We start from the raw sequence: 21,977 nt of genomic DNA on the forward strand, positions 1-21,977 counted from the left end.
CCACTCTTGTTGCTCACGGTGTTCCCGTGGGCAACTGCCCCTTTTCCCTTGCTTCTGTGTACCCTTGTCTGTTGTCTGTCATGCACTTATTGAGCGTAGGGACCGCCGCCCAGTTGTACCCCGTCGCCTAGGGCGGGTCGTTGCAAGTAGGCAGGGACTGAGTGGCGGGTAGATTAGGGCTCACTTGTCTGTTTCCTTACCCCCATCATTACAATGAAGCTTTTTTTTTGTTATATATATATATATATATATATACCATTAAAAAAATTCAACACTCAATGAGGTCAATATGAAAAAAAGAATCACCAACTGCCTGAAATTGTCCGAGTCTGGCAGGCGACACGGCACCGAGCCAAAAAACACTAAACAAAAAAACAAAAACCCCTCTGTACTGGAATGAGGCGAATGTGAGAATGAATTAACCGCACGCGTGAAGAACTCCCATGACGATGCTAAGATCAATGTGCTGCGATGCTCTTCCTGGCGGGGGGGGGGGTTTGTGCTGTACTTTGTGTTGTATATTTATAGCAGCGTTACTTTGATTTTGAGCACTTTTTATCTCTGTGTGTAGGAGTTCATCACGGCAGCGTTATTTACTGACAGGATATTACTTTTTCCACATAAGATTTTTAATAGTTCTTTTACTTTAATGCTGGATTCCCACGAGCATGTTCGGTCCGTAAAGGACAGAACGTATTTCGGCCGCAAGTCCCGGACCGAACACACTGCAGGGAGCCGGGCTCCTAGCATCATAGTTATGTACGACGCTAGGAGTCCCTGCCTTGCTGCAGGACAACTGTCCCGTACTGTAATCATGTTTTCAGTATGGGACAGTAGTTCCACGGAAAGGCAGGGACTATGATGCTAGGAGCCCGGCTCCCGGCACTGTATTCGGTGCAGCACATTCATCTTAGCATTTTCATGGCAGTTTTTTAAATGTGCAGTATATGGGACCACTCGATCATATCGTACTAGATATTCATATAGTTAATTATTATTATATTATATCACTTACCAGTCGAGTAATGTCAGTTTGGGATAGATACGAGGTATGGAAACAGAGTTGCCCTCTTTCAAGATGGCGTTACGCATTGTGAGTGAGTATCACGCATGCGCGCATTGACGCTATGCAGGGTTATTTGCAAGGTGATTAATTAACTGGAGATCCATGTCTTTGTGTAACACCTGTGTGCAGCATGCATGAAGCGCCCTGATTGGATTATCTGACTATCCCTCCGACTTAAGACCAAGCTTCCTCACTATTTATTACCCCTTGAAAAAGCAGACGGCGAAACGCGTGTTGTGGTGTTTGTTGTGGTCTGGGGGTTTCTTTGGGGGATCTATATGCAAAACACATTTCTATAGGTACTTTGTTCTAGTGTGGATATATAAGGACGCTTATTGTTTAGATGTTTCTGTGTGAAGTGACGCCAGACCACAATTTCCACTTTGGGCTCATCACAGCGATCACACCTCCAGCGACCAATGAAATCAGTGCATTACCTAATCTCCAAGCCCTCAGCTGTAAACTAACAGCCGCAGCTCGGAGATTTCAGCGTTCTAAATAAAATATTCTCCTTGAGCAGCGGGGGAGTTGACGTAGAAAAAAAATAAAAATTAAAATGATAGTTCACTGACCTGTGCTTGGACACCACATATTAGTAGGGAAGTGAAACGTTGACTCATGCGCGCTGATGTTGTATGAAGAGTCTATAAAGAGACCACAGAGGGCGTAGGGTCGCCTGTCTTCTGCCTGTAGAGGAAGTGTGCCCTCTTCATTATACAGTGGTAACAGAGATTATATAAGGTAATTCTACTCCAGATTTCCTGCCAGGGGCAAACTCAGGAATTTTTAAAGGAGGGTTTCCAAATGCATACACTTTAAAACAAATTATTTTCACAACGCTCCCACTACCCTCTGGCTTTTACACTACAAGTATTGGTCCGCATGTTTCCACCAGCCTAGCCGTTTATATTACGAGCCCTAATATAAAGGGTTAGGCTACTGGATATGTGCAGACCAATAATAATAATGTTAAAAAAACAGCATAGATAGTGCACAGTGCCCCCTTTAGATAGTGCCACACACAGTGCTCCCTTTAGATAGTGCCACACACAGTGCTCCCTTTAGATAGTGCCACACACAGTGCCCCCTTTAAATAGTGCCACACACACAGTTCCCCCTCTAGATAGTGCCACATGCACAGTGCTCCCTTTAGATAATGCCACACACAGTGCTCCCTTTAGATTGTGCCACATACAGTGCCCCCTTTGGATAGTGCCACACACAGTACTCCCTTTAGATAGTGCCACATGCACAGTGCCCCCTTTAGATAGTGCCACATACAGTGCTCCCTTTAGATAGTGCCACACACAGTGCTCTCTTTAGATAGTGCCACACACAGTGCCCCCTTTCGATAGTGCCACACACAGTGCTCTCTTTAGATAGTGCCACACACAGTGCCCCCTTTCGATAGTGCCACACACAGTGCCCCCTTTAGAAAGTTCCCCCTGTAGAAAGGATCTTCTGGCTTCCAGTTTTGGAGGTCGACTATAAGCTCTTGTAGTAGTAAAGCAGAACACACACATTTCCTCTGTATTATTTATTTAATATGATTCAGTTCGGCAAAAAAATTATATCAGCGATTAATAATTTTAACAGATTACAAGCAGCATATTACTAAAGAGATTAGAACAAGAAAAACTAGTGATGTTGAGATAGGAAACTACTCCATCTCTTTCTCATTCCCATTTACTAATCATTGGCGAATCCTCAGTTTGATGGACAAGATCATTTATACTCCAGGTCCTCAGAGATGAACATTGTAACATTCCGGGGGAAAGAGATACATTGTGTTGTGTCTAGTGGAGGGGGCGGAGCATGAAACTAGGACTCACAGATCAGCAAAGAAGTCTGTGTCGTGCCCCGCCCCTTAGCCCACGCAGTAGACATAACACAATGTATTTGTTTTCCCCTGAATTTTCCTTTACGGAATATATAACATTTACACTAATTAAATATCGAAATATATTCAGGTTTTCTAAATAGCATAAATATCCTTTAATCCAGCAACCAACAATCCAGAATTTTGATCTTTATGAGACTAGAGAGTGATAGCAGCGGGTTGTATGTTCATTTTTATCTGGAATCGCCTCTCTGGAGGTTCTCGATTCTTACCGATAATATACAGATAATATACTTTCCTATGACTGTCCGATAATCCACTCATCAGGTTCCATTGGAATTTTACAGAACAATAGTTTCCAATACAAAAAAAAAAATCATAAGCTATCATGAATTAATCATTTCCCAGATTGCTATATCTCCAACATATTCTGTAGCGCAGTACACAGATTATATTCTCTCCCATCCATCCCTGTCCGGCTCACAATCGAATCTCTGAATCTCTACACACACTGAGAACAATTTCAGATTAAATATGTTTGACCTGCGGGAAGAGGTTGATGTTGTTTTGAAAGTAAAGGGCGGTCACACCAAATATTGATTTGATTTAGATTTCTCTTCTGTTCATTCACTTTGTATTTTGTTAATTGATAATATATATTTGCACTTCTATTTTGGAAAGCATTTAAATTTGCAGAAATTTTCCACAACTGCCTAAAACTTTTGCACCTTGCTGAATATAATGACTAATATATTTATATTTTAGTTACTTGTAATAAAAATTGTATGGATGACCGCTCCACATTTACTGTTCAGTTTTTATAATTCTCCCCCTTTATGTATATATATATATAAATATTTATTTTTTTCAAAAATTTCCGTTAAAAAAAATACAAAAAATTGTACAATTACTATATATGGAATTATCCCAGGAAACCGCGCCTCCACGTGTCAAAGTTTCCTGGGACATCTTAGACCATGTTCACACACGCTCGGGATTCTGTTAGGATTAAAGTGCAGCTTCCACAACTAAATCCGACAGAATCTGCTCACAAACCGCCGGCCACGCATGTGAATGGGATATTTGATACTTTATTCACACGCTCAGCAACATTTACGCGCGCTGAGAATTTAAGGATATGCAGCGTGTTTAATATTGGTGCAAATTTTGCGCTAAAAAGCTGCGGATTGGCCTAACTGAATTACCGTGGAGCTAACCCGCATGTGGATCCGTTGGCCAATCCGCTGCAGGAACCCGTGTCTTGGCTGAAGATTTCTGCCATTGGTTTTTCTAAAAAATCCACTTCGGATGTGCCTATGGAAGTCACGTGTGAGCATAGCCTTAAGCTGGCAATTATCAGAGATGTCTACCTGACTCCAATGAGTGGCGGTGCATCTTCTGGTTCGTAGACCACCAACCCAACTGGAGTCTGATCATTTCCTTTAGGTCTCATGCATATGGCAAAGCCCTGTATGGCGGCACACCTATTATGGGCCCATGGATACTCCATGTACCGCAGATTGGTGCTTCTGTTATCCACCGTATTCCCCATAGGAGCAATGTTTCTATAGGAGAATACCTCGGTAATATGGCATCCAATTTTTTTATTTTTCTCAAGGATTCCATATAAATCTGTGAGAAATAATCTCTGAGCATCCAAATAAAATCAGAGGCTCATGGAGGTACAGTATGAGCCCATAACAGTCTACGGGTGCAGTATTAGACATCTGTGCAGCACAGATCTGTAATACGCTGTGTGCATGAGCCCCTGGTGGGCAAGGGGAAGAATTGCGTCATCGCAAGGAGATTGTTCAACATAAAAATGTCCTTGCATAAACCCTTCCGATCATTAGAAGGGCTCAATAGTGCTAGGGTTGGATGGGTCCACTGAGAACATTTTGCTCTAGTAGAAGCAATGTCTGACACTGAATAGTTAATGGTCGAACTAGTGGCTGAGTGGGCCAACATATTGAGCCGTGTATGGCTTACGGTGAAGGCCCAGATTCACATTATTTTCCATTGTTCTAGCGCATCTAAAATAGAAAATGAAGTAACTTTGCAAATAATCACAATTAAAAAGGCCCTACTATTTTGTGTGTATAAAACTCCTATAAAGACCTGTGTGTCACCATGGTTACAGACTACAAACAAGCCCTGTGTAGTCTGGTCCTGCAAACATATGTTACTCTTTTCTACCTGTCCCTTAAGGATAAAAATAAAGATCAGATGGGAGTATGACTGCAGGATCAGACTACACAGAGTGTGCTTGTAGTCTGTTACCATGGAGATGCATAGGATTTCGTAGGAGCTGTAGACAACAAACCAGAGGAGATTTGCTTTTAATTTTTTTTTTATAATTTCAGATTCACATGATGATCGTCAGAAGGTCAACTTTGACATAAGTTGTTTTTTTTTTACTAGTATCTTGGGACAATAATATAAAACAAAAATCTGTTAATGCTATACGATCTATGTTAAGGTATGTTCCTCATATGAACATATCCTAACAGCGCTAGTGTGACCAGACTCTGATCACTGATTGGCTACCATGCCTAACCAGTGCATGCCACTTATCATAAGGCGGAAAACAAGCAAATGTCCAGCCGTCAATGTTGTATGGCCAATGACCATCCAGCCATCCAGATGGGCCTAAAGGATGGTCGGCAAGCGAGTGTCCATTCATATGAGCCACCAGTGCTTCCAATCCTGGCTGCCAGGGAGAGGAAGATAGCCGCCAGAACCATAGGTTGAGGTTGGGGTTTGTCTTACCATTAGTGGATTTTTATAAAGTAAACATTATTGGTCATCATCATCTTTGACCACAGTTTAGGAATTGATATCAAATTTCCCTGATTTACATTTCTGGGGAATAGATTTGTACCTTTGGCACCGTTCAATGGCCTCCCTTGATGTCAACGAACACTAGAGTTTACCAGAACTGAACTTGACACAACTCTTGGTTCTAGCGAGTAGAAGATGGTTCCCAACTGGTGGACCTCCCCTTATTACCGCAACATATCCTTGTAGGGCATTTGAAAGGGGGTTTCTGAGCCAGACCACACCTTTAGGGTATAAAGCTCAAAATACATGATTAATTCATGGTTCTGATAGAGGAACGAGTCCTAAAAATCATCCAGAAGAAGAAGAACACAAAGGAAACGGAAGAGCCGAGTCGTCTATTTGATTGAGAAGGATATCCAGCCGAGGAGCAGCTCAGATGATATTGTTCTTGAGAAGATGTCCGTTGACGGCTCCATTTGTGGAAGAAACAGATTGTAACGGTATGGCACTGGGGTTGGCGTTGGAGTCAGTTTTGCGGCTACTGTTGGTCCAGCAATTTCTTAGAGAAGATATGAGGGAGTTGACGTTGCTGTCAAAGTAATTGAAAAGTATATGAGGTTAAATGGTCCAAACGTCCTATGAAAAACTGTCCCAGTGAGTCTATTCCTGACCTTGATTTACCCTCTAATAATCACATTCCCATATTCATTGACCATTGCCCCATTGGGGCTCCCTCATCTCACCCATACATAAAGTATATATAGGGACATCTTCATAGGAAGACAATTTGCTGGGAATTTTTTCAAATCCGGGAGTAAGAAAACACCAAAATCCACGTAAGATATACAACCCCTATGGATATGTTGCCCCGGGCTGATTGAAGGCCACGGGTCCAATACTGCGAGACGTAATATTTACCATTGAGCCTCAGGTGTAGCTGAGTTTTCCTTCACCCAGGGCCAAGGATCAGTTTGTTGCCCGGCCTCGTATCTAAATAAATTGGCCAGGGCAAAATAACTTATTTTTGCTCTTCCCCTGGCACCCAGCCCCCAAGGCACATGCCCTGGGAGCCCCTCCCTTGCTACGCCCCTGCATTGCATTTGAAGCCCCTTTAAGGCAATAAAATGATAATAATGATGCAGTAAAAGTCTGTTAGTCCGACACCTGGTAATCTGGCATGCTACAAAGATAGTCTCATGCTGGGTTTTGAGGAGCTAATAGTCTCGCACTTTGTTTTCTCTTGTGCAAATCCGTAATGTGGGCCAATAGGGCATCCCTGGCAGACGCGGCCACGAGGGTCAACATCTTACAGGGCTACAAGGGTTTTGTAATGGCATAATATGCCTGCACCAGCGCGGATGATTGTCCCCACATTGCCAATGTATGCACCCGTCCTGCCTTTACCATCAGCACTAGTGTTATAGAGCCCGGGAAATTGTGGACCCACATGGGCCCCTCCATGAATAAGCCAGAGGGTGCTGTATTAGTGGGTTTTGGCTGTGAAGAACAAAGTTTGGGGTACCTGGGTCAAGGGTCAGCGGAGTTGTGCGGTTACTATTGGCAATAAAGCCCTTTTTTTCCAAACAGAAAAAGCTGAGCTCTGATTGGTCGCTACCCATAGGCAATTTTTTGTTTGTTTATGAAATGTTAAATGTATAAGTTACCTCCTAAATTTTGGGGAGAATTTGTACAATATCCCAAACAAAAGAGCAAGAATAATAGCAGGTAGAAGAACTCCTAGAAATATCTTCACGATATCGGGGTTGTCCTTATCAAGCTGTGGCTCTGCTGCCCTGTCAGGAGGATGGGTGACAGGAGGATGGGTGGCAGGAGGATGGGAGTATTGCCATAGTTTGTCCATCACTGCTTCTTCATTGAGCATCGCTGAAAAATAAAACTAGTTGTCAATCATGTGATAAAAGTGGCCACATATGACATCAAAGTAACGAAAGACTCAAGGTGCTGACACTCCTCTCCTGAAATACTCTGTGCTGCTGGAACCATGCTCCTTCCATGATATAACTGTCAATCTGTGACCTTCCACAAGATCTGCGCAATTCTTTCCTGAAACTATCCCCTTATATACACACATACACAATATCTACCCCCTTTTATATATATATTTATGAGAAGCTGCACCATTTTAGACCTAGGAGGTGAGGACATGCTTCACTGCTTCTCCAGAAGACGGACTACATTCCTCATTCCTGCACCGGGCCTGGCTGTAGGGAGAGACCATGATGTTTCACCCCTTTTGTCATCCCAGAAGGGGAATAGGCCATGTTCTCTATCCAGAAGGAAAGATTGACAGTCCCTCTCACTACCACTATTGAACCCTCATGTCAGAGCCTCCAGAAGGCAACCACATCAGTCATGCCCAACACATGTGCCACAGCACCAGAAAGCAGTGACCACAATCATAACCACCACATGTGCCACACCACTAGTAGCTAGCCACCTGAGTCATACCCACCACATGTGCCACATCACTAGAAGCTAGCCACCTGAGTCATACCCAGCACACGTGCCACAGCACAAAAAGGTAGCCACCTCAGCCATACCCACCACACATGCCACAGCACCAAAAGGTAGCCACCTGAGTCATACCCACCACATGTGCCACACTACCAAAAGGCCGCCGCATCAGTCATACCCACCACACATGCCACAGCACCAGAAGGGAGCCACCTGAGTCATACCCACCACACGTGCCACAGCACCAGAAGGGAGCCGCCTCAGTCATACCCACCACACGTGCCACAGCACCAGAAGGTCGCCACCTGAGTCATACCCACCACACGTGCCACAGCACCAGAAGGTCGCCACCTGAGTCATACCCACCACACGTGCCACACCACCAGAAGGTCGCCACCTGAGTCATACCCACCAAACGTGCCACAGCACCAGAAGGGAGCCGCCTCAGTCATACCCACCACACGTGCCACAGCACCAGAAGGTCACCACCTGAGTCATACCCACCACACGTGCCACACTACCAAAAGGCCGCCGCATCAGTCATACCCACCACACATGCCACAGCACCAGAAGGGAGCCACCTGAGTCATACCCACCACACGTGCCACAGCACCAGAAGTGAGCCGCCTCAGTCATACCCACCACACGTGCCACAGCACCAGAAGGTTGCCACCTGAGTCATACCCACCACACGTGCCACAGCACCAGAAGGTCGCCACCTGAGTCATACCCACCACACGTGCCACACCACCAGAAGGTCACCACCTGAGTCATACCCACCACACGTGCCACACCACCAGAAGGTAGCTATACCCAGCACATGTGCCACACCACCAGAAAGCAGTGACCTCAGTCATACCCACCACATGTGCGACACCACCAGATGCAAACAATGTTACAGCAGGACTAACTTTATTATTCGCAACGGACTCAGCTTAATTGGGATTGGAGTTAAGTGCTGCCATTTTCTCAGGGATGGACACTGGCCCTTTAAAAGCCTGAAAGTCTTATTAACCCCTTAACCCTGTTATACTTGGTCCAGTCTCTGGAGTCTTCTTAACTTTAATATTAGGGGCTCGCTACTATACCTGCTATCAGCGCCATAATTTATACCAATATCTGGCATAAATTATTATAAATCTATCCGAACAATGATGCCCCCGCCCCTCCCGCTAAGCCCAGCCCCCTTTTTCGACACATTATTAGTGCGCTCTTATGTGTCACTTCTCATTACCAGAATATTGGCGCAAATGTAATAGTAAATTTCCTTCTAAGTTTTTAAACTTCCACTTCTCTCTATTCGCTTCTTCACATCACATGCTGAAATACTCTGTGCTGTATTCAGTTATGACACGGAGGAAGCTCCACAAGGAAATAGGAAGCTCAGGGTGACGTTTTGAGCAGATCACACCAGATAAATACTTCTTACCTCCACGTTCTGAACTCATGGACTCTCCATTCTGATTATTTCCATACTCCATTCTACAGTCCATGTTCTCCTGGCCCTCCGTCAACATTTCTACACAGAATTCATTTTTCACAATAACCCAAGATCTTAATTGGGAACAGTTATGGACGGACGGAGCGTTCGTAGAGTTGAATGAACAATACTCGCGGCTTTCCATGTTCCTAAAGGTTAGAATTTGATTGAATAGCGATACGTTCTTCGTACAGAACAAGGACTGCCGCCATTGTGGCTCTGCCGTGGAAGCTGCAGACAAACAATAAATATACAGTTAACGAGTTTGCTACAATGTATCAGTGCAGGTACTAAAATGTATCAGCCTGGAGTCCAGTTATTCCTGCGCAGAGGTATTAACTATGAAGTTCCTGGAGCTCCTCTGCCTGTGCCCCTGTAACGTCACCTCCTCAGGGTTGGGTTCCCATGGGGCTCCTGAAGACAAGACCACCAAGAGTAACCTGAGGGTGGAGCGGATAAACCGGTCCAGTAGCCATTGACAGCCTGGGCTAGGATATCACCATTAATCACTAGGTGGTGTAACCTGTAAACACCCTACATATCTTGACCCAAAAACCACCCAGTTTTATTTTGTATGGTGGTATTGACAGTACTTTGTGGGGACTAAATGGCAATATTATGTGGTTTCTTTAAGGGTGTATTATTGGGATACTGCATATTACTTGAGAAGTATATAGTGGCATGTGGACTGTATATGACATGATTATTTTAGTACTATATGGCTGTATTATGTAAGCTGTACATGACAATATTATTTTGCCACCACATGGTATTATGTAAGCTGTATAGGACAGTATTATTTTGGCAACATATGGCTGTATTATGTAAGATGTATATAACAGTATTATTTTGCCACCACATGGCGGTATTATGTAAGCTGTATAGGACTAAAATTTGTATTTACCTTGCACTTGTGTTAGAGGCAGAATCAGAAACACAATTATCCAAACAGAAATTGTAGCGCTCCATGAACCGTTGCTCTTGTTCGAGGACTTGAAAGGACTTCTACGGTAATTTGGCTTTTCCACCTTGACCCCTGAGGTCTCAGATCCACAGGGCGAGGCAGTATGGCCATCGAGTCTAGTGACCACTGGAACATTGCCATCTTGTTGGAAGCAGGTGGGACTAGTGGTGGCCGAGGCATTAGAACGTCTTTTAGCGGCTTGAGTTTGATCTTGGCTCTTGAGTCTCTTGGGTGAGACGCCATTGTTGTCTTTTCCATGAGCTGGGGAAGTTTTATCTTCTGGATTATTGTCTTCGGAGATGTTATTACCTCGTCTTTTGGGCTTGCTCCTTCTCCTTCTAGCTTTGCTCCTACTTCTTCTCACATTAGCATCTTTATTAGTATCATCATCACTAGAGATGAGCGAACCGGGACAACCGAACCCGGTTTCGGTCCGAACTTCCGGTAAAGTTCGGTTCGCAGCGAATCCGAACTTCACCGGGTTCGGCCGAACCCGTTTTGACCGAACCCGGTCAAAAACATTATACAAATCGGGAGCCACTTATCTCTATCAATCACTGATAGAGAAAAGAGGCTGCTGATTAAAAATAAAATAAAAAGCATTTCATACGTACCCGGTCGTTGTCTTGTTGACGAGTCCCTCTTCTTCCTCCAGTCCGACCTTTTCTGACGCAGCAGCCTGTGATTGGCTGCAGAGGCCTCTGCAGCCTGTGATTGGCTGCAGAGGCCGCGGCAGCCTGTGATTGGCTGCAGCGCTCACAAGGCTGCATCGTCATCAAGGAATGTCGGGCCGGATGTCGAGAGGGACGCGTCACCAAGGCAACGGCCAGGAGACCGGACTGGAGGAAGCAGAAAGTTCTCGGTAAGTATGAACGTCTTTTTTTTTACAGGTACTGTGATCGGTAGTCACTGTCCAGGGTACTGAAACAGTTACTGCCGATCAGTTAACTCTTTCAGCACCCTGAACAGTGACTATTTAGTGTATGTGCACACACACTAATTACGTCCGTAAATGACGGACGTATTTCGGCCGCAAGTACCGGACCGAACACAGTGCAGGGAGCCGGGCTCCTAGCATCATACTTATGTACGATGCTAGGAGTCCCTGCCTCTCTGCAGGACAACTGTCCCGTACTGTAATCATGTTTTCAGTACGGGACAGTAGTTCCACGGAGAGGCAGGGACTCCTAGCATCGTACATAAATATGATGCTAGGAGCCCGGCTCCCTGCAGGGTGTTCGGTCCGGTACTTGCGGCCGAAATACGTCCGTCAATTACGGACGTAATTAGTGTGTGTGCACATACCCTTACTGACGTCGCCTAGCAACGCTGCCGTAATGACGGGTGCACACATGTAGCCACCCATCATTACGGGGCCTCATGCACACGACCATAAAAACACCCGTTATCACGGGTCGTAATTACGACCCGAAATAGCGGGCCCATAGACTTCTGTTAGCCACGGGTACCTTCCCGTTTTCTCACGGGAAGGTGCCCGTGCCGTTAAAAAGATAGAACATGTTCTATTTTTTTATTTTACGGGCCGTGCTCGTAATTACGACTCGTAAGTACGAGCACGGCCGGCCGGCCACGGGCAGCTGGCCGCTTTTGCGAACCGTGCTGTCATTATAATTATAGCAGCACGGCCCGTAAAATAGAAAAATAGAACATGTTCTATTTTTTTAACGGCACGGGCACCTTCCCGTGAGAATACGGAAAGGTACCCGTGGGTAACAGAAGTCTATGAGCCCGTTATTGCGGGTCGTAATTACGACCCGCAATAACGGGTGTTTTTACGGTCGTGTGCATGATGGGAGCACGGCTCGGAAAAACGAACGGCTGCCCGTGCTCATCTCCTGAAATAATCTGTGCTGCCTTAAACTCTGTGGACAGGTCAGGATCCTGTTTCTTTTAAATGCTGCTAGGGAACCCGCTCGATCCACTATATAAGGCTACGCTACAGTGCAGCATTTAAAAGAAACAGGATCCTGACCTGTCCACAGAGTTTAAGGCAGCACAGAGTATTTCAGGAGATGAGCGTGCAGATTCAGTGCTGTTGTGAACTCTGCTCTTACCATTACGTAGCTCTCAGTCTGTTATCTCTCCTCCACTCCTGTCCTCAAGAACACCTTCACATGATTGGCAAGTCACCACGTAATGGTAAGAGCAGAGTTCACAGCAGCACAGAGTATTTCAGGAGATGAGCGTGCGGATCTTGTGCGGGGTGGTGACTTGCCAATCACGTGAAGGTGTTATTGAGGACAGGAGTGGAGGAGATGTAACAGACTGAGCTACGTAATGGTAAGAACAGAGTTCACAGCAGCACAGAGTATTTCAGGAGAGGAGCGTGCAGATTCAGTGCTGCTGTGAACTCTGCTCTTACCATTACGTAGCTCAGTCTGTTACCTCTCCTCCACTCCTGTCCTCAATAACACCTTCACGTGATTGGCAAGTCACCACCCCGCACAAGATCCGCACGCTCATCTCCTGAAATACTCTGTGCTGCTGTGAACTCTGCTCTTACCATTACGTGGTGACTTGCCAATCATGTGAAGGTGTTCTGGAGGACAGGAGTGGAGGAGAGGTAACAGACTGAGAGCTACGTAATGGTAAGAGCAGAGTTCGCAGCAGCACTGAATCTGCACGCTCATCTCCTGAAATACTCTGTGCTGCCTTAAACTCTATGGACAGGTCAGGATCCTGTTTCTTTTAAATGCTGCACTGTAGCGCAGCCGTATATAGTGGATCGAGCGGGTTCCCCAGCAGCATTTAAAAGAAACCGTGTTTGTGTATGTGTGTTTGTGTATATATGTGTGTTTGGGTATGTGACTTTGTCTGTTTTTGTTTTTATATGTGTGTGTGTATATATGGGTGTGTTTGTGTATATGTGTTTTGTGTATATGTTTGTGTATATATGGGTGTATTTGTGTATATGTTTGTGTGTAGATGTTTGTGTGTGTTTTTGTATATGTGTATATGTGTGTATATGGGTGTGTGTTTGTGTGTATATATGGGTGTGTTTGTGTATATGTGTTTGTGTATATGTGTGTTTGGGTATGTGTGTTTTTGTTTGTATATGTGTTTGTGTATATGTGTTCGTGTATGTGTGTATAACTGTGTGTGTGTGTGTTTGGATATGTGTGTTTTTGTTTGTATATGTGTGAGTTCGTGTATATGTGTGTGTTTGTCTGTTTATGTGTGTGTGTATATCTTGTTGTGTTTGTGTATATATGTGTGTGTCTGTGTATGGTTGTTTGTTTGTGTGTGCGTGTATATATGTGTGTAGGTGAGTAGAAGTATTGGTATTGTTCACATTGATAACTGTTTTTTTATGTTGTTGCAGATTTTGATGTACCGATTGGACTACGTCTTCGATTCGTTGGACTACTGCGTAGATCTGCGTTTTTTCAAATTTTAATAAAATGGTTAACGAGGGTTTTGTTGGGGATTTCTTATTTCAATAAAAAAGAATTGTCTTTGTGTTTTTTTTTTCAAACTTTATTAGTGCCTAGATAATGGTGGTTGGCTGATTGACAGCGTCCATTATTAAGGCGGTACTTAGTGTTAGCCGGTGCAGAGGCTAGCACTAACCACCCATTATTACCCCGGTACCCACCACCACCAGGGGTGCCGGGAAGAGCTTGGTACGATCCAGTACCCGACCATCTGTTGTGATGGTCGGGTACTGGGGCGGCCGTAGGCTGGTATTATGAGGCTGGGAAGGGCCAAAATCAGTGGACCTTCCCACCCTTGTAATGCTAGGCTGCTGCTGCTGTGTTGTATCGGGCTGGTTATAAAAATGGGGGGGACCCCCACGTCGTTTTTTTTTTGGAATTTAACAAATTTAGCAATAGACGGGTCCCCCACATTTTTAATAACCAGCCATATACAAGGCCGCAGCAGTCTGGCATTACATGGGTGGGAAGGGCCACTGGTTTTGTCCATTCCCAGGCTAATAACACTGTGTTGTATGTGGCTGGTTATGATAAATTGGGTGGAACCCCATGTCTTTTTTAAAAAAAAAATGTAAATAAATAAATAATTTAAAAAAATGACGTGGGGTCCCCCCCACTTTTATAACCAGCCAGATACAACACAGCAGCAGCAGCCTAGCATTACAAGGGTGGGAAGGTCCACTGTTTTTGGCCCTTCCCAGCCTCGTAATACCAGCCTGCGGCCGCCCCAGGACCCGACCATCACAACAGATGGTCGGGTACTGGATCGTACCTGGCTCTTCCCGGCACCCCTGGTGGTTTTGGGTACCGGGGTAATAATGGTGGTTAGTGTTAGCCTCTGCACCGGCTAACACTAAGGGTATGTTCACACGGCCTATTTACGGACGTAATTCGGGCGTTTTTGCCCCGAATTACGTCTGAAAATAGCGCTGACAAACATCTGCCCATTGAAAGCAATGGGCAGACGTTTGTCTGTTCACACGAGGCGTATATTTACGCGCCGCTGTCAAATGACGGCGCGTAAATAGACGCCCGCGTAGAAGAAGTGACCTGTCACTTCTTTGGCCGTATTTGGAGCCGCTATTCATTGACTCCAATGAATAGCAGCGCTAATTACGGCCGTAATTGACGCGGCGTTCAAGCGCCTGCACATGCCGGTACGGCTGAATTTACGGGGATGTTTTCAGGCTGAAACATCCCCGTATTTCAGCCGTTACGGACCCCCGCCGTGTGAACATACCCTAAGCCTCGCATTAGTAATGGATGTTGTCACTCAGACAGCGGTCATTACTAAAGTGGTAATAATAAAATTTGAAAAGAAAAAGACAAAGATATAGATAAAATATTTTATTGAAATAAAGCACCCCCAACACAACCCTCATTAACCATTTTATTGTAGAAAAAAAACCGTCATCTAAGTAGTCCTCGAAACCGACGTAGTCCAAACACCAAACCTGTAAAAAAATAAAATAATGAAATAAAACATGTTGTAGGCTTAGATTCAGTTTAATGTGTGATACTGACTGTTATACCATGTATAGAAGCCTGCCGCGAAGTTGACTTAGATACAGGGCGCCAGCAGACAGTATCATACATGGCCATACATACATATATACAAATATACATACATATATACAAACATACATACATATATACATGCAAACTATCATACATACATGCATACACACACACATGAAAACATACATACATACAAACAAACATGCAAAGATACATACATACATATATACAAGCATGCACAAATATACATGCAAACATAAATACATGCAAACATAATTACATACATGCACATATATAAACATACATGCAAACATACATGCAAAAATAAAAACATGCAAACACATACATGCACATATATACATACATACATGACAACATACATACAAACATACATGACAACATACATACATGCAAACATACATACATGCAAACATACATACACACATGCAAACATATATACATGCAAATATACATACAAACATGCACATGTATACATACATGCCAACATACATGCAAACATACATGCACATATATACATACATACATGACAACATACATACATGCAAATATACATACATACACACATGCACATATATACATACATGCCAACATACATGCACATATATACATACATGACAACATACATACATACATGACAACATACATACATATATATATATATACACACATGCAAATATACATACATTCATGCAAACATACATGCAAACATACATACATACATACAAATATACATACACACATGCACATATATACATACATGACAACATACATACATACATACATACATGACAACATACATGCAAAAATACATACATGCAAACATACATACATGCAAATATATACATGCAAATATACATACAAACATGCACATATATACATACATGCCAACATACATGCAAACATACATGCACAGATATACATACATACATACATGCCAACATACATACATGCCAAAAAATAATAATAATACGTTCATACTTACTTTCCTCCTGTCCGGCCTCCAGCGATGACGTTTCATTCATGTCGCCGCTGCAGCCTGTGATTGGCTGCAGAGGCGGTCACGTGGGATGAAGCGTCATCCTGACGTGCGTGACCGCCACTACAGCCTGTGATTGGCTGCAGCGGCGAAAGGGATGAAACGTCATCGCTGGAGGCCGGACAGGAGGAAAGTAAGTACGAACGTATCATTTTTATTTTTTTATTACATTTAAATGGTATTTTCCGCGCGCCGAGCATGTACTGTGAAGGTTGCTGAAAGAGTTAGCGCAGCCCATTAACTCTATCAGCGCCCTGGACAGTAGCATGCTCGGCGCACGTAAGTGACAGGTTCGGTCAGAACTAGTTCGGTCCGAACCGAACTTTTTTGTGAAATTCGGCGAACTAGCCGAACCGAACTTTTGATAAGTTCGCTCATCTCTAATCATCACTTTCGATAAAGTTGGTGGTATTCCCACTAGTCTGAATGGGTCCAGAAAACCATTCTTTAGTCTCATGATGGTCAAGTTTATCATCATTGGGTTTGCCAACCACATGGCCTTCAGGTGCCAGGTTCTTCTCTTCAAAACCTGCTATAGTACTATCCTCGGACTCAGGGACTATGGGGGCATCATTATAAAGTGCACAAGACCCTATTGTGTTGTCATCCAGCTTCATGGCCTCTTGGACATTATCTTGTTGAACATCTGTAGAAGCGTTCTCCTCGGGACTAGTGCCCTCAAAGGTTTTACTTTGGTCTTCAAAGGCTTCAGATCCATTACTGTTGGGGCTGGTGCATAACAATTCAGTGTTGTCTTGTCCATTGTCCATGGGAGACTTGGAATCTGGACCACGATCTTCAGTTGCACAGTTGCCACCTAAGGTGACGTCTATATTTGTCTCCTGTGTCTTGTTTACGCCAACATTGTTACGTTTTCCGCTATCGGTAGATGTTGAGTTCTTTTTTTCACCGTGTTTGTGTTCTATTATTTGGCTGGGCGTCTCTTCAATGCTCAGAATCGTCCCCTCGAAAGATCTAGAGAACGAGTGAGGGGAGGAAATTGATTGGTTAGAAAGTCTTGAAATGTGCGAAGCTCAGCAATAATCAATCAGTAGTGAAAACTTGACTTCTGCTCCAACCCTAAAAGATATTCCGGACAAAACAACCTCATAGATATCCACCAAACGTATGGGAAATAAAGCGGGGTATATTGCGGGCACTGACAATGCAGGTGGTTGTAGGAATGTAGTAAGCGTTCCAGGATTGATCTAATCTCCTCATCCGATGCAAACAATATCATATTTTTTAGATTGTTTATCATGTTTGTACCTGAAGAAGGGATTAGATGAATCTGATCAATGAAGGGTCCAGGTCTCGGACCCGGATCAATCATATACTGATGACCTATCCGGTGCTAGAGCGGGAGTCAAACTTTGGAACACAGAGAGGCTCCCAAGCGGGGGATTTCCCTCTAAGACATCTATAAGTCCTATTAGGGAATTCAAACAGGGGTTGTCCTACCAGGACAACAACTTTAGTAGCCAAACCTGGGAGATCCATCTGTTTCAGGGTTGTTGCTCCTCATCAGCACTTAGTAAGGTTCTGGTTGGATGGGTGAGATGCCTTTGCGGCAGCTCTTGGAAGGCACTGATTCTCCTTCCGGAGATACAGCTGGTAGAGAGTCTTAAGGACGATCCTTGGGAAATGTGGGCAAAATAAATCTCCAGATGGGAGAAAACGGTTTCTCTAGCGCAGCGTTCCCCAACCTTTCTTGCACCGAGGACTAGTTTTATCCCCAAAATTTTTTTCCAGGGTCCGGCAGGTGTGTGTGTGTGTGTGTGTGTGTGTGTGTGTGTGGGGGGGGGTCAGGGTCAGTTCACACATTGCGTAAATATGGCGCATACCTGTATTATAATACGCAGCATAATACAATAGCAGCAAAGTGGATGAGAGAGAACAAATGTCATCCACACGCTGCGTAAATAATGAGAAGAAAAAACGCTCCGAAATGGACCTGCGGTGCAGAATTTTATTCCGCAGCATATCAATTGTATTTACGTAAACGCTGCTTATTTGCACCACAATTCCCTGAGGCCACCAGGGAGGATACTAGATACCGCGGCCCGGTACCAAATGATCCGCGGCCCGGCACCAAATGATCCGCGGCCCGGCACCAAATGATCCGCGGCCCGGCACCAAATGATCCGCGGCCCGGCACCAAATGATCCGCGGCCCGGCACCAAATGATCCGCGGCCCGGCACCAAATGATCCGCGGCCCGGCACCAAATGATCCGCGGCCCGGCACCAAATGATCCGCGGCCCGGCACCAAATGATCCGCGGCCCGGCACCAAATGATCAGCGGCCCGGCACCAAATGATCTACGGCCCGGTATTGGTCCGCGACCCGGTGGTTGGGGATCACTGCTCTAGCACCATTTGTTACTTTTTAATCATTTCTTAAATATATACAGTAGTAAATCTTAGATTTGATCAGTAACTTGTGGGTGGATTTTTGTTTTTTTTTATATATTTATATATTATGTTTGGCGCCTGAATTAATGATTAGAATACCGCACTGCGTTTTGTTCACTAGTGACATATTTTTGAACATTTTGAGAATAGTTTATTTCAAGAATTAGATAAAAATGAATTACCCATAATCCATTGCACTGCTTCGTTTTTGACTTAATGCCTCTTGTACTGGAAAAACTAGCATTTTCTTTGCACTCACTTTTCCCCTGTAAATAAAACATATATTTTTAGAAGATATATAATATTTATGCATCAAAAGTCACTGCCTAAAAACAAGCGTAACGTGAATCTCTAGTTTTGCCCTCTATATACCCGTCTTGCTGTTGACGCCTTTTTCATAATTGGAGAGAGAATCCATTTCCACTCCCCGGTATTACTCTTTTCTGAAACTATCGAATAAAAACAAACTTAAAGAGGACTTCATATGTCATATAAGTTGGGCTGTTTTACTGACGTGAGTAGCGCTGTCTGCCTGATTCCAGCGCGGTTAATCTTTTTTTCCTGGACTCCCCTTTTCCAGGGATATGGCCACTGTTGTGTTGACTTTCTATATGCTAATTTGCGGTAGTGAGCCAACGGGCATGAACTACCCTCAAGCTGCCTCGTGAATTTTCTTGTGGTGGATGTAAGGATCTGAAACGCGTAAGTTCTTGCATTTTTTTCACCCCTTTGAATTTAGAATTTTTGAATTTTGCTGCAGGGAACCGAAACCGTGTACAGAGTGTTACACATATCTCAGCTTGTAGAAAACAGCCGAGAGCGTGTGTTTTTCTTAGGTGTTCCCAAAAGCTATCAAAAACTATTTCATGAAAGTTGTTTTGTCAACTCTCGTTGTCTGGTGTTTAGAAAGTTCATACTTGGCAATACGCCATAAACTGACAAGCTTTAAAACCCCTTCCCGACATTTGACGTACCCATACGCCAAATTCGGGTAGGGGAAGTATAGAAGGGGCTCACGGAATGAACCCGCTCCATATGATGCTGGTGTCGGCTTCGAGCGCGATCCAACTCATTTAACTCGTTAAATGCCACGGTCAATAGCGACAGCAGCATTTAAATTGTTAGAAAGAGGGGGACGACCCCCTCTAACAGCTCATCACGCCACCCGCAATGAAATCGCGGGGAGCGATGGTTGCTATGGCTGCCCCCAGGTCCGCCATCTTTGTGCTCCTATTAAGCGCTGCCTCCGGCCTGTCACAAAGATGATATACTGCAATACATTATATTGCAGTATACAGTACAAGCGATCTAACGATCACTGGATGAAGTCCCCTAGGGGGGCCTAATAAAAAAAGGAAAAATGGCTAAAATAAAGTTTTTTTTATGTAAAAATATAAATAAAAATTAAAAGTTAAAAAAAAAACCTTTTCCCATTTTCCCCCTAGAGCATAGTAAGAAAAATAAAAAATAAACATAACTGGAATCGCCGCGTCCGTAAAAGTCTGAACTATCACAATATATCATTATTTATCCCGCACGGTGAACGCCTTAAAAAAAAAAATTGTAAACGCCAGAATGTCTATTTTTTGGTCTCCTCATCTCCCACAAATAAATTAAATAAAAAGTGATGAAAACGTTGCATGTACCCCATATCTCTGGAACAGGGAGGGTCCAGGAAAAAAAGAAAATAGCGCTGGAATCAGGGAGACAGCGCTATTCAGGTCAGTAAACCCGCTTGCGGAAAAAAAGCAGCATGTCCGTTCTTGGAGTTGTTTCCGCCTCTGAACCTCCATTGAAATCCATGGGAGTCAGAAAAAAAATGCGCCGCCCGTTTGAAGCTTTTTTTTTGGCCGTGGTTTATGCACTGGATTTATTAGGAAAAAAAAAAGCACCTAAAGAATACCGTAAAAAAAAAAAAAAAAAAGCATCACCGGCATTTCAAAATCTGCCTCTAAAATCCTGAAGGAATACATTAACTAAAAAAGAAAAAACTAAAAAAAGCAATAATAAAACCAAAAAATCCCAGATTGGATGGAACTCTATGAGCGCTTGTTCTCTGTTATCAGCCGTTTCAGGCTAGTAAGAAGCTGGATTGTGTTCTGCAATGGGATAAGAAGCGCAGAAATCCCCCCCCCCCCCCCCCATCACTGTTAAATGTGAATGAAATGCAACAATGTATAAATCTGGAGGATCCTTCCCGGCAGGGTGACGTCTCCGATCCTCGCTCATCCTCTACAATTTGGTGACTGATTTTCTAAACTAAAGATATTGGAAATCTTCCTTATACCGGGCATGATCTCCCCTCTAAAAGTTACCTGTCACTTCTTCCGTCTTCTTCTTCCTCACTCAGTCGCTGGTGATGTGGGGGTGCAGCAGGGACAAAGCGGGGGTGATGTAAGGGAGAGCTCCGCAGTAAATCCTTGTTGCAGTCAGATCTCACAATGTACTGTACACAGGGACGTCGCGGAATCATTTCTCTGGTAGAGTCCATATAAGAATATTTTTCCCTGTTAAAAAGTATTAAAAAATTATTTACCAAAATTTTAAAAAACACTCAAACTATGGAACTTTGATCTATTATCAGGGGCCCCTGGACAAGCAAGGGCCCCTCAAACCAAACTACAGTAGCTGTGATGCCCGGAAGTAGTAATTTATCACCCCCCCTCTATGTGGTTTAGTCCTTTTGGCAAGTTACCCAAACATGTAACTTATTTCATCATCCCGTCTGAGTCAGTAACTGACTCTTTGAGTCACTTCAATATTTGGGATGTTGTCTGTTTTAGTTTATTTTTGTGATATTTTTTACTTTTGTTGAGTCCCTTTCTGCAATTTTTCCAGTAACTTTGACTTTAAAGTGAATGAGTCTGAGTCTTGCTTCTGAAAGAGTCTAAAGGCTGGAGCTGCAGTGAGGGCTCTGACCAATCAGCT

General features: G+C 43.9%; 2 protein-coding genes across 2 annotated transcripts; both read right to left on the reverse strand.

Moving 5' to 3' along the window:
- Nucleotides 1-5,194: 5,194 nt before the first annotated feature.
- Nucleotides 5,195-17,014, reverse strand: LOC142662700 (uncharacterized). Its single transcript, XM_075840913.1, has 5 exons — nt 17,011-17,014; nt 10,547-11,146; nt 9,592-9,873; nt 7,352-7,571; nt 5,195-6,276 (listed from the first exon to the last, which is right to left on the reverse strand). Exons 1-5 carry the CDS (start codon nt 17,012-17,014, stop codon nt 6,120-6,122), a joined length of 1,263 nt encoding a protein of 420 aa, XP_075697028.1. The 3' UTR covers nt 5,195-6,119.
- LOC142661647 (uncharacterized) lies at nt 16,879-21,549 on the reverse strand. The gene is made up of 3 exons (XM_075839067.1): nt 21,365-21,549; nt 19,232-19,315; nt 16,879-17,611 (listed from the first exon to the last, which is right to left on the reverse strand). Exons 1-3 carry the CDS (start codon nt 21,538-21,540, stop codon nt 17,017-17,019), a joined length of 855 nt encoding a protein of 284 aa, XP_075695182.1. The 5' UTR covers nt 21,541-21,549; the 3' UTR covers nt 16,879-17,016.
- Nucleotides 21,550-21,977: the final 428 nt, after the last annotated feature.

The sequence above is a fragment of the Rhinoderma darwinii genome, chromosome 10 (assembly GCF_050947455.1).
Source record: "Rhinoderma darwinii isolate aRhiDar2 chromosome 10, aRhiDar2.hap1, whole genome shotgun sequence".
Lineage (NCBI taxonomy): Eukaryota > Metazoa > Chordata > Amphibia > Anura > Rhinodermatidae > Rhinoderma > Rhinoderma darwinii.

What these genes read in the sequence shown, in the direction of transcription:
- LOC142661647 (XM_075839067.1), bottom strand. Translation starts at nt 21,540, where the DNA reads ATGGACTCTACCAGAGAAATGATTCCGCGACGTCCCTGTGTACAGTAC. An exon ending in GAAGACGGAAGAAGTGACAG is followed by an intron (nt 19,316 to 21,364) that starts GTAACTTTTAGA and finishes TTTTATTTACAG; the next exon opens with GGGAAAAGTGAGTGCAAAGA. An exon ending in AGCAGTGCAATGGATTATGG is followed by an intron (nt 17,612 to 19,231) that starts GTAATTCATTTT and finishes CTCGTTCTCTAG; the next exon opens with ATCTTTCGAGGGGACGATTC.
- LOC142662700 (XM_075840913.1), bottom strand. An exon ending in GCCTCTAACACAAGTGCAAG is followed by an intron (nt 9,874 to 10,546) that starts GTAAATACAAAT and finishes GTTTGTCTGCAG; the next exon opens with CTTCCACGGCAGAGCCACAA. An exon ending in CATGAGTTCAGAACGTGGAG is followed by an intron (nt 7,572 to 9,591) that starts GTAAGAAGTATT and finishes TTTATTTTTCAG; the next exon opens with CGATGCTCAATGAAGAAGCA.